The sequence below is a fragment of the Corvus moneduloides genome, chromosome 2 (assembly GCF_009650955.1).
Source record: "Corvus moneduloides isolate bCorMon1 chromosome 2, bCorMon1.pri, whole genome shotgun sequence".
Taxonomy (NCBI): Eukaryota; Metazoa; Chordata; class Aves; order Passeriformes; family Corvidae; genus Corvus; species Corvus moneduloides.
The window spans coordinates 95,474,869-95,491,235 of record NC_045477.1 but is presented as its reverse complement, the minus strand read 5'-3'; the positions used below and the strand labels follow the sequence as shown (position 1 = coordinate 95,491,235).

Below are 16,367 nucleotides of genomic sequence, written 5' to 3'. Positions count from 1 at the left end.
TGAATTTATAAGCCTTGCAAAGCTATACACGAAGAAAAAAAATGTGACCTTTTTCCTTTATTTCTCAGGATTTGACATTTTTCTCCACTGTTACAGAAAACACTGAATTTTATTCCCTTGAGAATCCTTCAATAAAAACTGGTATAAACATAGTGTGCAAAACTGAAGTATTTTTGCAGTTGAAAGCAGAAAACCCCAAAAATCAATACTGTATTTACAATGTCTTCATGATAGCTACCTAATAATCACTTCAACTCCAGGGAAAACCCTAATAGTTATGAAAGAGTACAAGACTAAGTAAGCTCTTTAAAAATTAAGCATGCTAGTAAATCTTCCTCCTAGCTAATGAAAGCAACTTTTTTTATTCAAACAGACTTCACATTAAAATAAAACTAAAAAAAAAAAAAAAATCAGCTAACAGGAATAATAAGCACTTGCTTCACTAAAATATCCTTGAACAAAAATGTAAGGATAGAACTGTCTGAAATATGAAATACTGACATCTGAAAATCGCTGTTTCTAAAAGTATGAATGCCAGAAGTTAGTGTCAGAATGCTACAGATTTTGCTTGAAAAGTTATGCTACATTTGTACTTTATATTATGACCCAGCATAAAATAACAATGACATAATGGCATAATAATTTAACTATCATAGCATTGTTTTGAAAATAATTGAAAACAGGTACCATTAAAAAAAATAATAATTATTGATACACCGTATCCTCTTTGCAAGGTCCAACTATTTCCTTGTTTTCCTGTAATATAATTTGCTTCTTTTAATGCACCAGCAGCTGACAAAAGTTACTGGTTTTGAGAATAATCTCCTTGATGTGATTTTCTTTTTCTACTGGATACAGAAGGAACATAGAGAGAAAAAAACTAGGCTAGTTATATTCTTAAAATGCCTTGAATTCTCACATGTAATTTCTCAAAACCACGTGCTTTCCCTCAGTACATTAGGAATAGTAGTATCAGCTTTGCAAAGCCTTGGAAAATCAGTGTATATTCACAGCACCTTCAAACCATCAAAGGAAAAAATGTATGGAAATCTTTTACTGAAAGAAGGAAGGAGGAGATCTATCTATGTAAAGAATGGTGTGAGGGTAAAGGAGAAAAGAAACAATGGACTCATGGGCCATGAAGATGAGAGTGGTTACAGAAACTATCAGAAAACTTTTAAACAGAAAGAGTTGATATGCAAGGATTTCTTATGCATGTAATACCATCTACTGATTGCAATCTGAGTCTGAATAAATTACATATTCAACACAATTTAATAACTTACTAAGAAGTAGGAAGATATGACTTTTTGTCTTTTTTTTCCAAGTATTCCATGGCTTTTTTACCAATAATTTTCAAAACAGCTGTTCCAGATATCACCTCACCTACAGTATTCTGATAATTTTGATCATGTTAGAAGCCAAGAAGGCTTGAAAATAATCAGAACTTCAAAGAACTGATCACTGATCACAGATACATGCTATATGCAGTCTAATGTCTTTCAGTGCTCCTCTGCCTCGAAACAACAAAAAGCAGTCAGCTTTTCTACTGAAGATATGATCTAGAAATTCTGAAAAAAATACAGTATTACAAAGGAATGTAAATTGCTCTCATAATTTAAAGCTCATTCTTATAGCAAATACCATGGACTCAAACAATAAAAAAAACATGGCCTGAGTGTCTGTTACCACAAAATGTTCCTGTTATCATCACAGAATCCAAAAAATGGTCTGTTGCCAGGTTTGTGTTCTGGCTGTGTAGTGGCTTGCACATGAAGAATTTGGCAAAGGTCAAACAACTGCCCAGTGTGCCAGTTTGGCCAAATCTAGAAATACATCTTCTGAGAGAAGGCAGGTCACAACCATCCCTCCCCCACCAGGTTCGGGAAAAAAATAAATTTTCCTCGAAGGAAAGTGAAAGAGATAAAAACTGTTTATTTAACAAACACACAGGAAAAGGATAATAATGCTAAATAATAAAACCTCTCGGCCTGCTGAGAGAAACCTGGGAAAATTTCAGAGTCCTTCTGTAAATCTCTCTCCCCCTCCTTGGAGCTGGGATGGGGTGGAGAGCCCACCTCCGGGGCCAAGGACTCGGTGGAAATTCCTCCCAATGTATTCTGATGTTGAAACAGTCCAGCAGAGAAAAAAAAAAGAGAAAAAAGAAACTCCCAGGAAAACAAAAGTTCAACTCTCTGTCTCTCTCCGGAGAAAGAAAAAGGAGCTGAAAAAACCCGGCCAAAAGCAAGCCGGGTGCCTTCCCCACTCTCGCTCTCCTGCCACAGCTGAAAAAAAGTCTCTATCTCTGTGTGACCTTGAACAAGCTGCAAACTGCTTTGAAGAAGTTTTGCTCAGGTTTTCCTCCCCCCTCTCAGGCTCAGTTTAAAGGCACAGTAATTTTCTGGGCATGGGGCAGAGATAGGGGATACACGTCACAAAGTCACCCCAAGACACCAGTAAGCAGATGTTGAATATTTACTGCTATGTGCGTGCTGAATGCTGTACAGAAGACTTGGAAATATTCTTTTTTATTTTATTTTATGATAGGCTGTATTACTTTATAGCATTTGATAATCCAGCAGACCCCTTTCATTACATTTTGTATGTTTATTCCAATTCTCTCAACCTGAGATTTGTATTAATTAAATTCCCTTATTTTCATGATGATGTGACAGAAAACATCTATTAATTTATTTGCAAACTAAATCTCTTTTTGCTTTGAATGAGATGTAATTATTATATATTTATGGCAAGGTTTAAACATTAAAGGCAAAACTACTTATCATTCTTGTTCTATGCCACCAGAAACTAGGAGAGAAAATGTATATGAAGATCCAAAGGGAAGAAATAAAATTTCTGATCATACAGTAAAATATAACAAGATATGGCTGTCTAATGAGTATAGATGACTCTTTAGGCTTAGATGCAGCAAGGGTCAAACATACTTGAAATTAAATTAAATCCCAAATGTACTTAACCACATTAGAAAGGGATGATCTACAGGAGTCATACAACCAGGTCAACATCATCTTCAACTGAATTACTTTTCTTAGGACTTATTTTCTTAATTAAACAACCACAAAAATTTTGAAATTTGCTTCCATGGCTACAAACCTGGTTTTATTTAGGATTAAAAAGAAGTTAAAATTTAATGGTTCATAATTGCTTTATCAGTTTTCTCTATATAAATCATACCTTTAGTGCCATCAGAGCTGAAGTTTCAGAAAATCAAGTTTCTCTATAAATAGGCATATGAAGCATATGAAGGAATGATGGAATAATTACGTTCCCATCCTACTCTTTGTATTATGTGAAGATTTTTGTTCAGTTTAAATCACTAAGTTCTGCCCTAATATGCTCTCTTCCTCCAAATGATCATTCCCAAAAGAGATGGAAAACTAGAAATATTCACAGGTGTGGTCCTTCCACTTTGTTGTCCTTTCCTGACTACTTTAATTGATAAGGATATAGGAAATGTTTTTACAGATATAATTGAACTGTTCCAAATAGTACAGATATAAAACAAGATTAAGGAATCAGAAATCATAAAAATTTACCTCTCTTCTTTCCTTTTTCTCTTAGACTTCCTTTGTGGGCACAGGAGATTTCAAAACCACCACTGTTGTTTATACTCAAGTCTTTAAAAAATAACCTAGAGACAAAATCTCCCCATAGAGAATTAAAAATTAGTTTCTCTGGGTTTATAATCGAGTGATAATTTCACTCTGGGGCATTACTTCTTACACAAGAGGTGGAAGCACTTTTCCTCCACTAAATTTGGTACTTTGAAGTCTGGAAGAGGAAGTAAGAAAGAGGACCAGAGAGTTCTCTACTGTGTAACTAAGACTTTCCCAGTACCCCAAGAAGGTGATAAAACTCATAAACGTCAGGACATGGGATAAAAAAAGGTGATCTGATTCTCCTGTGATATCTGGAAGTCAGAAATCATGTGGCACTTTTCAGAAGAAACAAAAAAACCTGCTATAAAGGGAAATAGTTGGGTAATTCCACTGCCTGGACTCACATTTTGGTCACTAGTTAAAACTAGAAGTTTTTGAGGAATTAAGCATTAACAGGTGCATCACAGGCTGGAAGACAAGACATACTGGCAAGGCCAACTTCTGCCTCATAGAGTCTTAAAATTTTCCCTGAATATTTTTTCTCTTTTCTTTCTTTTTTTTTTTTTTTCCTTTCAAAGACAAACTCCAAGTAGAACAGGAATAATGACAGGAAAAAAAAGTAAAAAAAGAAAACGTCACATGGTAGGACTATCAGGTCAAGTTGTAAGTCAATTTACTCCAGAACCCCATGAGACACTGGCCCTTTGCCCACTTCAACACACAGTCTCTTGCACTGAGTACAAATCGCACGTTTAAGTCTTTGTGCCCTGCTTGCAGTCCTTTTCATTGTTTTCCACGTCCCAGCTACATTTCACGAAGAGTTGCTAAGCTTTGTTCAGGCACAGCTTTCAATAAAAGACGACTGACAATGAGATGAGAGTCTTTTATAAAACCAAACTGAAAACTTTTCTTGGAACAACCTTCTGGGACTCTTCTTGTCCTTGAGCAGGATTTTTGCATGTAATGCAGATAATGCAGGCTGAAGAGATCTCTTTTAAAAGGTTTGCTAATTTTCATTAGGCTGGTTCACATGAGTTCTCTGGGCCCCTCAGTGGAGGATTTTAATCATGTTGTGTCTTTTGTGCTACAGTGATCACAATGCTAATCTCTGTAATTCCACATTTGGGAGCTCACTTTTCAAAGTGTAAACAACTGACACTGACTTCACAAAGAAATTTTTTCCAGAGGGAAAGCAACAGTAGAGTCACAGAGAAGCATCACAAGCCAAAAACGGGAAAGAAAAAAAAAGTAATTGTACAAGGAAAAAGAAACCATCCTCAATTTCCCTCCCCTGTGCTGTAGAATGTGCATGAATAAAATACATGCGAATAAATTTTGTGAGGGAGAAAACTTTGCCCCTTTGATCAGACGCAATCATCCAGATAAAGCCATCATGGAAAAAATACCCCATAACTTTAAAAAAATAAATGTAATTCCTAAGGTTCTTCAAGCTTGATAAATGGCAAGATCTCTGAGATAATGTTGGAGTTGTGTTTTTATGCTGTTTAACGGCATTTGCTATTAACATTATTCATACAAGGATGCTATTGACTTGTAATTCCTTGAAAAGATGATCTTTCATAAAACCTGTATTAGTGAAATCATTGAGCTTTTTACCATTACACAGATTGCAGATGACTTCATGACTTCAAGTGACAGAATGCTACAGCACCTGACTAAATTTTGAGAAGAAAAAGAGAAAGGCAGACCTATAATCACGGTGCATGGAAACAAAAAATGAAGGCACTATGCCAATTCTTGCATTAAGTCTCCCAAATCTCTTAAGATATTTCTTCCACCTCAATAAATGTACACTACACTATTAATAATGGCATAACTCCCACACTCTTGACTTCAGGGTGCAAGACCATTATTGCTCTAACATAAAAAACTTCTGGAGATCTGGCAAAATTATGAAATGCAGTTAGAAGATGCAGCAAGGAGCTGAAGTTGGGATAATGCACTTAGTATGTTTGCAATGCTCCCACATTACTTGAAATGTGTGACACAGAGGTTCACAGAAGGACTTCACACGGCCAGAAAACTGCAAGGTAATTATTTTTGCCCACACCAGAAAGTTACAGCATTATAATTAACATAGTAAACTCTCTTAATCTTTTTTAAAGTATCCTACCTACTCTTTTTACTTTTAGATAAGAACTACTATATTTTCATTTGCATATTGCTCATTGCTTCCTCTAGTTTGAAACATTACATACTTTAGCATTTCATGATCTATCCCATTTATTACAGAACAGTTAAAGGACCTCAGACCAAAGGGAAAGAGGCCTGTACTTCAGTGACTGTGTCATGATATGTTCACTAGAAATTTACATATGTGTCACAGAAAATTTATGAAATGTAAGGTTTTAGCTTCCGGTACATCACAGAAAGCTGAGGACTGATGAGTTTTCTGATTGAGATTCTTTTTGGTGAAATATAACCTATCAAGAAAATCTTTTACAAACACCAGGAAAGCATTAGATATTTAGTGTAAAAATTTAGGGTTTAGCTATTCAAGACTTCACAAGTACCAGGCAGCTCTTAGGACCCTTAGTCCTAACTTTAAAGATATGATCTAATCCTCACTGGAGTTCCTTTGCATTTAACAAGTATTAGTTCCCTAAGGCCTGTCCCTCCAACAGGTTATGCAAGATTGGGTTCGATTCTCTTTCACTTCCACCATTTACAAAATTTCTCAGGATCCTCTAACCTCAGCACCCCACAGGCTTACTGACCATTCTGGAAGGCATGAGGAGAATGGAGAGAGGATAGTGAAAAATGCTATTCCTTCCCTCTTTTTTCTTTTCCTCTGGACAGCTCATTAATAAATCAACCTTATCTTCCACCCAGTCTACCCAGTCTACATGACCAAAATGGCTATAGAGAGCACACATTGTTTCTATGATACGTTGTTCCCTCAGTATGTTTGCCACAGCTTGACACCCATCAGGCAGATCAGAGATTATGAGCACTTTTGATACAAGTGAATTTAAAAAAAAGTGAATAGAATAACGTGAGTCTCCATTCAGCACTGGAGGCTACAGAAGCTTCATCCATACAAGTATTTGTATGCTATGGATGGTGGCTGTTGTCAGCAAGGGCAGTGAGATCTGAATGAAAGAGAAGCCAAAATTTTAAGAAACATGCATCTTCTGCATGATTTCAGTACCACATATTCCAAGACCCTGCCTCTTACTTTAAGGTGATGGCAAAAGAAACTGCTGCCCAGAGATCAGATATGGACTGATACTTCACTTTAATGGTTTACAATCACAGGAAGTTTTTTCCGTATTGCACAACGTTTAATAAGAGTACTAATGTGTGATTCATCAAAGGGATTTTACTGGCCCACTCAGTACTCAAAGAGGAGAAGATTTCCCATTTGGGCTTCAAGTGTTCTCAAAGTTTTGACAAATTGTGTAAGACAATCAAACTTAATTCCTTATGATTAATCAAAGCAAACTACATTCACTTTAATTCTGTAGGAGAGCCTCAGTTCAGGGATTTACTGGGGGTTTTTTTTCCCATTTAACACCTTTAGTTAATTCATCTGAACATTTTAGAGAATTGCTTTTTAGAGAACACCTATAAATTAATTCCTCTCTCATTATTCATCATTAAACCATTTCATTACTGTCCCAAGGGTATTCAAACTTCACAATACCACACCCTTTTCACGGTCTTTTGTAACATTCATTTTGGAATATCTGCAGAGCACCTTAAACCACTGCGAGAAACATCACTGTAGTAGGAGGAGTAGTAGTAGTAGCAGTAGTAGTAATGGTGGTTGTAGTTAAAAGAAAAAATTACATGTGGCTTAGAATAACAAAGAGAAGCTGATCCTTGGGATAACTCAATAAATCACAGTAGAATTGCATTACTGTATAGTTAAGTTTCCAGAGATTAAGAAGCAGAAATAATTAAAATGTCATAATCCAAAATCAGGAAGAAGAATTTGCATGGATATCTTATTTATAAACAGGTAAACATGTTTTTGCTTCATTACAACTGCAGACTTCACTCTGATATGCTAGTTTTCTCAGAACACAGTATTACCAGCCACAAAATCAGTATCTACATGATATCTGTTTGTTCTGACTGGAGCTTCAGGAGAATTAAAAAGATTGGTGAAGACCTCACACTCTTTCCTTGAGGCTTTCTGCAGTCTTTTCAATTACATTTTGGCTTGCTGATTTGCTCTCAACCATCAGTACTTCCAAACTTGATAAAAGAGAAATGCAGAACCTGCCTCAGAGCAGTCTGCACTGTGAGAGCAGGCAGCTGCTTACCTGTTTAACCAAGTACAGGAGGCGCCCGTAGCAGTACATCATGACCATTACAGGGACAACCAAGCAGAAGATGAAGAGGCAGATGATGTAGGATGTGGACTCAGCTGACTCTGAGGACCAGCGTACCGAACAGCTTGTCCCTGCACCTTCTATCCCATAACTGCTCCAGCCGAGCAGAGGTGGCACGGTCCAGAGCAGGGAATAAATCCAAGAGCCACCGACCGCCAGCAGAGCCTTGCGGTAATCATCGCTGCGCTTGTGGCACAGGGTGAGAGTGCTGTAGCGCTCGTAGGACAGCACAGCCAGGGAGATCAGGGACACAATGCCTGCAATGAACCAAGCAATAGAAATGCTTACTTCCATTATTTTGCATGTATCCATTCCAAATCCCAAGAAAGCAGATGATTTTTTTGGTTATTATATATTTGAAGCAACAGTGAAAACATTTCCATTATTCTCTGTGTGTTAATCCTCACTGGTCCTGGTTTCTCTGTCCATCATGTCAAATTTTGTTTAACTCAGATTTATCTTACATTGGAAGATTTTTATATTTGAGAGATATTCATCTTCTAGTCAGGTTTTCAGCTTTATCTGTTTTAGTATTACTAAGAGGAAATCAATTTTCTATCTGAGGTGATAAAATGGTGAAATATTCCCTTGATAAGAACTATTTGATTTTTAACATCCATGAGCATTTTCAAATAGTGCATTGACTTTTACATAAAAAAGAAAGAAAAAAACAAAACTATATATTCAAAATTGGGAGCCCCAAAGTGAAAGAAACTTTTGCTTCTCTTGCTCTGCCCCATCAGCTAGACGAACCTTCAGTTCTGACCACTCATACATGGAAAAAGCAAACAAAAGTTGTAATTTATGGAATCCCAGACCACAAAAGTTCAGGAAAAAATGCCATTATTTTTGGATTTGGCACAGTAAGACTTCAAGGTTTGAACTTTTTAATAGCACTAAAAAAATGTCCACATTATGACTGGGATATGGCAGATTGCAACTTCATTTACATATATATTACATAATCAAGTTTAAAAGTGATTTAGGTTAATATTGAGCCCTATGTGTCATAAACCTGTTACATCTTCCAGAGGAAGGCTTTAAAATTTGGGTTCTAGGATATTTCCATTCTCTTTTTCAAGGTTTGGGACCCAAGCCCCTCTACAAAACCTTATGGTTTTCCATGGCAGGTTCTTAGTCACGACTCAATGGAGTGTGTTTTGTTTTTTCCTAGGGTTTTGTTCTCTTTGCAGCCTCCTTACAATTCTTGCTGACACAACACTGGATACCACTTCAAGGATTTATGACAGAAGTAACTTGTTTGAAGATCTTTAAAACCATATTTTCCAATATTTTCCAGTCCCCTCTCTTTTGCTCCTGTAGGATGAAAAACCTGAATAGATCAATGTCAGTCCAGCTCTCTCCACAAGTTTTTTCTTCATCTTTGCTATTAGCAACAGCCAACTACACAGTAGCACTGAGATACATAGCCTGCCAAAATTCTCTGATTTTGAGTGGTACCTACTCCCAGCAAATGGCTTAAAAGAAAAGGTGTTCTTCAGAGGAATCCATAGATGTAATCCATTTTCTGCATTTAACTGTCAGCTTCTCCTGTAGTTCCTTCCCAGGCATGGAATAGAGGTGAGTCAGAGACTTCCCTTGGGAATAACACTACTCTATCCTGTACCTGGGCAAAACACCCTACACACAGACCCACACAGGGCACAGTGAGATATTCTCCCCAGGCACAGCATTTTGCTCCACTTTTCATTACAATTCAGTGACTCATTTCTGAGTTAACTGAATGCAGGCACAGATATTTCTGTCATCCTGACAACAATTTGCAGTTACTTTGTGCAGAGCTGGGCACGGCAAAGGACCCAGGGGAAATGCGAGCACTGCTTGCTGCAATAGGATGCCTTCTTTCACAGTGGAAAAGAAAGCAAAAGGGTGTGAGGAGAAGGCAACTTTTGAAGAAGAAAACACCTTTCTTGTTACAAGAGTCTACTAAATTATTTTCTGCACATTACTGGGAAGTCAGTCCTAAAGAGTAGATACATTTACAGCTGTAATAGCTCCACTAAATTCAGCTGACTTATAAACTTGCTTTAAGGCTAGGCTGTTTTGGAGAGAGGGGAGACTTTCTGATCATCCCTCACCTAATCTGATTTCCTACTTAACACCACTCTTGAAAGCCCTTGGACTCAAGAGAAAATAATCTACTGCTCTGTACTTGCTCCCAGCCCACACTTAATTACCTTCACTTTCTTAACATTGCTGCTTTCCATGTTTTTATCTACTTGACTAAACAGCTTCTCTCTATCAAAAACATTTAGCTCATGTAGGTACCTAAGGCAAAAATCCAGATTTTGCATTTGAAACTTAGGCCTCTGTCAGTTGTTATAGATTTATTTTTGTACTTTAGATTAAACAATCATGGACGAATTGAAAACTGTCTTGGGAATAAGAAATCTCTCCCTTGCCAGCTGGGTTGTCTACAGCAAGGATCTACTGTTCTTGCTCTACCTCTGACGGCAATTGAGACTGCATTTTCCCTACTTTAATGAGGTAACAAGTGAGCTGTACTTTTGCTGAGGATATCCTACATTTCTGTGTGTGTGGTGCTGCCTAGAAAAACCAGATAGGATGTTCAGATTTCCCTAGCTCAGGACCTTGCTTCCTGGATTGCTGCTTTCACCACTGGGCTCTCAGGTCCAGCCTGGCTGACAGCTCTGCCTGCTCATCCCTGTGGTTGTGCTAATGCCCAGCAGCTTCTTCTGGTGTGTACTGTCATGATTTATGGCACACATTTACACTTCCTCTTATCTTCACCTATTGCCTAATACAAGGAAGATGCTTAGCTTTTCTGACGCTGGTATTTATGATGGATGGCTTTGTGGAGTGGATCTGAAGACAACTGACCCTGAATGCAGGATTACTTGTTTTGAGATGCAGAAAAGGTTTATCTTACACTGGCATAGAATTAATGTTCAGATATTAAATTAGGATCATGGTGATGTCAGTCAAGAATAAATCAAATATTAGCAATCAGACAAAACCACAAAAGTTACCCCTAAATAATAGAAAATAATTTTCTTCTCTATACAGAAGAAAATTTGTGATTCTTAATTGCACATCTTGGCAGGAGCCAATTCATCTTCACTCACCTTTTTATTGAGTTCCACTGACATGACACAAACTGCACTTTTCTCTGGAGGACAAGAATTGTAATTTATGGAATCCCAGACCACAAAAGTTCAGGAAAAAATGCCATTATTTTTGGGTTTGGCACAGCAAGACTTCAAGGTTTGAACTTTTTAACAGCACTAAAATTAATACCACTACACATTGACTTCTAATAATTTCAAGATAAGGTAAAATGAGGAATACATTGAAGAGGTAGCTCATAAGAGATAGAAGGATTCAACATTTTTCATGTGGTTTAAACTTAGTAAGCCCAGCTAACTTTTCAGAAAAATTACAATTACTTTGAAAGAATACAACTGTTGCTTTGAAAGATGAAAATATAAATTGAAAGCCAAAATCAAAATACAAATTTAACAAGTAGCTTTTTCCAGCAGTGAGATATGTTTGGTTGAATTGGCTGCGAGTAATTAAAACACCTATTTACCCAGGTGAGGAAGAACAGAGGTCGCTGCAACCCTGTCTCAGTCTTCTTTATGTGACCCGGGGCAGTGCACACAAAGTCACAAGATGGGCCCTGACTCTCTATGCCCCAACACTGCAGCTCCATCCAGCCTTACGGATGGAGGGCCTGTCACCTTAACACAGAAGCCAAGACTGGTCAAAACCACATCAAGAATAACCTTGTTGCAATGTTCTGGCAGAGAAGCTCCAATGACCCTGATTGCTAAGAATATCTACAGCTTTTTAATTAAAAAGACAACAAACAACCAAACAATTGTTTTTAATCTCACTCTTTTATTAGTTCAGTAGCTGAATGCTAGAAACACACCAGTAACCTTTCATCAATTATAACAGATACTAATTTGTTGGAGTGAAACAATGTAATTTCATAAAAAAGGCAAAACCAGGTTTTGTGTTCAGCCAGTTTGACACTGGCTGGAAATAAAATATGGGGATCAGGTGTACATGAGCTGTCAGCTTGCAGTGAATGAGCTGCCAGCAATAAACTGACGATCGCCTTGTCCTTTACATGCTTTTCTATAGCACCTGGCGTGATCCTCCCCATAATTTTTCCAGGCACTGATTTTAGACTAACAGGCTCACAGTTTCCTCAGCCTCCCTTTCGCCCTTCTTGTAAGCTGTTTTGGCTGAAGCAGAATAAATCTTCTCAGTTTTCATTATGCCTCCCAGCTTTGCATACGGAGTTTTCTTAATGCCACGTGCATTTAATTGTTGTGACCTTTGTCAGAAATCCTGCAGTTACCTGGTATTCTATTTCATGCCCTATCTGTTGCAGTCAGAGGAATTAGTGAGAATCTCAGCTTAAAAAAAAAAAAGCAATTAAATACTTTAGAATTGTCTCTGAAGAAAAGACTTGAGCACAATCTCCATGGCCTTAATAACGAGAAAACAAATTTAAAAAAATAATGTAGGCTATAAAAAGAAGAAAATAATTATAATTCGTTATGCCAATATTTCATTCTTATTGTGTAGTAACATTTACGACTGTGTAGACTGAGTATATTAATTTCAAATGAGTAATTTTTTCTAAAATTGCAACAAAATTAGGTTCACGAATTGCAAATCTAAATGGAATTTGCTTACAACAAATATTTCGAGCCTCAAGCTGTACCTAGACAAATAACTCCACAGGAGTCAATCACAGTGAGAGATGTAATTTGCTCCCCCAGCATTTCATGCATATGAGATTCTCACTGAACAGTACTGAAAAATGTCAAAAACTCCACTGCAGATTGCATTACAGGAATAGATAATTATTCAAAAGTTAACCATGGAAATAAGTGACTTTGAGACTAGCTGGGTGTGGACCATAGGCCTTTCTACATGGCAATTAGTTGCAGCGAGTAGGGTGCAAGAAATTAAATTTCAAGTCATAAACCAGGACAGACATCTATTTATAGGGCTATCATCTGAGACATTATCTATTATTTACTTTTATTTAAGGATCTGTACATTTCTCTCTGGCAGCACAGCACAGAGTACGCTGTGAAAGGCACAGCAAATCATTACACTTTGTTCCCATGAGTCCCAGCTAAAAGCGTTACCTTTTCTTATTAGTTTTTGCTGGTTTATGCTGCTCACTGATGTAGTAACTGGAGAGGGGATGCAGCTCATCCATGGTCTGGAGGCTAGGAAAAGCTGAGAATCCCATGCATTCAGCCTACACTGGGTCAAAGTTTTGACTACTAACTTAGGTATATTTGCTCTCTTAAATGTCCTGAAAGTCATTACACTAGAGCACGGTTAGAGTCCTGAGGCATCCTGGAGAAGCCCTGGTTGCATGTTGTAAGGGAATCCTGCACTATGTTCCAGTTACCAAGGACCAGGGGCAATGAAAAGAAGACACAAGTAACCTTAGGCAGACTGAGCGTGGAGGGATGCAATAGCACCTTCTTCAACAAGAAATTAATGGAGAAAAACTAAATCCAAGGGTTTGCAAAAAACCAAGATAGGTTTGCCACACTCAACCTCTGTGAAGGTTGATTTTACCCACTCACAGGCATTGTCTCATAGTTTTCATTCACTCACACTCTCACACCCACAGACCCACAAGGTCTGTGCTTAAGAGGTCTGTCCAGAATTTCTTCTGCTCAACAGAGAGAACAAGAGACTCCAGCTACCAGTTCATAAAACCCCCTGCTTACAGGTACCTCCCTGGCAACAAACTGGGTTTTGGATAGAGCCTTTATATGCTTCAGAAGTCCAGTGTCATGAAATCCTCCATTGCTTACAAATGCCCATACTAACATTGTATGTCTGAGGCAAGACTGCTGCTCCCTGTTGGCATTTCCTCCTCTGGAAAGCACGTCTGCCTGGAAGGTGCTCACCTGCACCAGCACCATTTCTTTCACGGTGAGCTACCGTGGAAAGAAATGGCAGCTGTATCATGCTGTACCCTTGAGGCCCTGCTCCTCTCAGTGGGTGCAGGATCCTCCACCCATGGGTTGTCACACTGTTACTATCAGCACCTAGTCCTTCAGGTTTGGGCCAGTCGGTATGTTTTACTGCTAGAAACAGCATTCTTTGTTACCTGCACAAGCTGTTCTCACTCTTCTGCTGCACTGTCTTCAGGCATTTACAGACCTTTCCCTCCCTGCATCATCTGCACCAACCTCAGTAACTCCCCAGCAAGTCCATACATGTCCCAGTACCACTGCAACCCATGTCCAGCCCAAACTCAGCTACTGAGATGGAGACAGGACAAAATGCAGCTGAGCCTGGTGCAAGGCGTGGAACCAGAGTGTGCCTGGCTGTTCTGTGGCTGAGCCCCATGGCAGGGTGGTGCAAGCTGAGCAACCCTGGGGGTGCAGACCATCTACCAGCCATGTACAAAATACAGAGGGGAAATCGAGGGAATAGTAAGTGTTACTAAGTTCCCACATGGCACCTGCAGCACCCTCTAATTACTCCAGAGGGGTCTGCCAGTGGCAGAGGTTAACCAACAGCAACTCCGGCCATTGCCACTTGAATATGTTGATGAATGAAGAGAAAATAGTGATGTCATGCATGACAAGACTCCATTCCTGTATGTGTGTGCATGTAGTACCCATTCTTGTGGGACAGCTTTCACATAATATCCTGGTGTGGTAATTTAACACCAGCCAGAAATGAAACTCCAAATAAGCCACTCCTCTTCCTCCCACCCTTCTGGCAAGAGAGGGACAAAGAGACTATGGCTCGAGATAATAATTTATTGAAAGCAAACAGCAATGAAATAAGAAAAGCACAGTAATAGCAGCAATATTAATAACGAAAGTATACAAAAAGAGAAGGTGCTTTACACACAAGAAGTTGCTCACCACCTCAGCTTAGTTCTGTGTGGCCGCTAAGACAAAGCCAGGATGGTGGCTGTTCCCATGCTCAGTGCCAGAGATGGTTCCTCCAGACAAAGAAAAGATGGTGGACGCCTCCTGCACTCAGCACTCGTGTTCCCAAGCCTGATACAATGAAAACCATGATGGACAAATCTCCCAAAAGCTGGATAGTATGTGCTGTGATGCCTGTTTTTTTTTTTTTTTTCAGATTGCTGTGCTCTACTGGTTAAATTCCATGTAGCATGGCCACCTAGAACTGTTCCACCCTGCTCCACCTGGCTCCATTCAGCACCTTTAGGCTCAGCTTGGCTGGGACCAGGCTCCCCTCTGCCCTTCTGTTCCCTGCAGGTGCTTCCTGCACAGGTGCTACTTTTCAGCACAATGTCTTGGAGCCAAGGCTGCCACTTTTTCAGAACGACAACTCCAGGATGTGTCTTGGAGGAAGTGGAAAGGGGACAGGCAGTGACAACAGAGGATAAGGTCCACAGGGCTGATCCCAGCAATGCCCCCCAGTGAAGAGTGAAACAAAATGACACACTTCCAGGGGCACGCTCATCTTTTCTTCCCCCCGAAACCATGCCTGCAGTGATGATGTGCGTGGTATGGAACAGCAACCTGGCCACATCCACATGGTGCTGAGCTCCACTCCGTCTCTACAGCCAGGACACCTGGGAAGGACATCATGCAGCTGGAAGTGCAAGAGGAGTGTGAACAAGCAGCTGGCAGGCTGGGACATGCCTGAAGTTGTGCCTTTCCTTTTGAAGTCAGGCCACTGTGCAGTGGCGAGCAGTGAACTCAGAGAGGCAGCGAGCAAAGAAGAGCACAGTGCTGGAAGGACATCAGCAGGGATGGAAGAGGCATGCTCTGGTCTCCACTTACTGCTCTGCTGGTAAATACCTAACATGAGCAACAGGTAGGTCTCTCAGAAAAGTTATGTGTCCTAACACAGCTATGTTCCCTTCTTTCTAGTCCCTCAGTTTCCAGCTGCTAAATCTGCTCTTCCATTAGCTGGAAAATATGCTAAAAAGCTCTGTGGCACTGTAAGATGGAGATAAAATGGAGATGCACCCCAAGTTGGGAATATTGGGGAACCCTATGCTGAGGTATTCTTCTGCTGTTTCTTCTGGATGACACCTTTCATCATACTTGCCCAAGGACTTAAATTTAAACACAGAAGAACAGCAGTAAGAAACAGCTCTCTTCAAATGAAGTCTCTTAATACCTCAAATTTAAAGTTTTGAGTTTAATTCCAAGTTGTGCTACTGAATGATGTTACATAAATATGTTATTGAATTATACAAAACTAGTTTGATCAGTGACTCAGTGCTGTTTTCAAGGGAATAACTTTCCTGAATAAAAAAGAGAATCTTTCTGTTAGTTGTCTACAGAAATAAAACATTCCACACATGAAAATGAAACATAAACAATTTAAGCAACTTAAAAGTCATGACCTTTCCAACATA

At 39.1% G+C, this 16,367-nt stretch overlaps 1 protein-coding gene across 3 annotated transcripts in view; it reads right to left on the bottom strand.

The window, feature by feature from the left end:
- Window positions 1–16,367, bottom strand: part of LOC116440106 (opsin-3-like) — an 89,456-nt gene that overhangs the window by 50,678 nt on the left and 22,411 nt on the right. For all 3 annotated transcript variants that reach the window (XM_032100436.1, XM_032100437.1, XM_032100435.1), the window contains exon 3: window positions 7,913–8,238. In XM_032100436.1, the coding sequence (XP_031956327.1) occupies window positions 7,913–8,238 (326 nt within the window). The remainder of the gene's footprint in view (window positions 1–7,912; window positions 8,239–16,367) is intronic.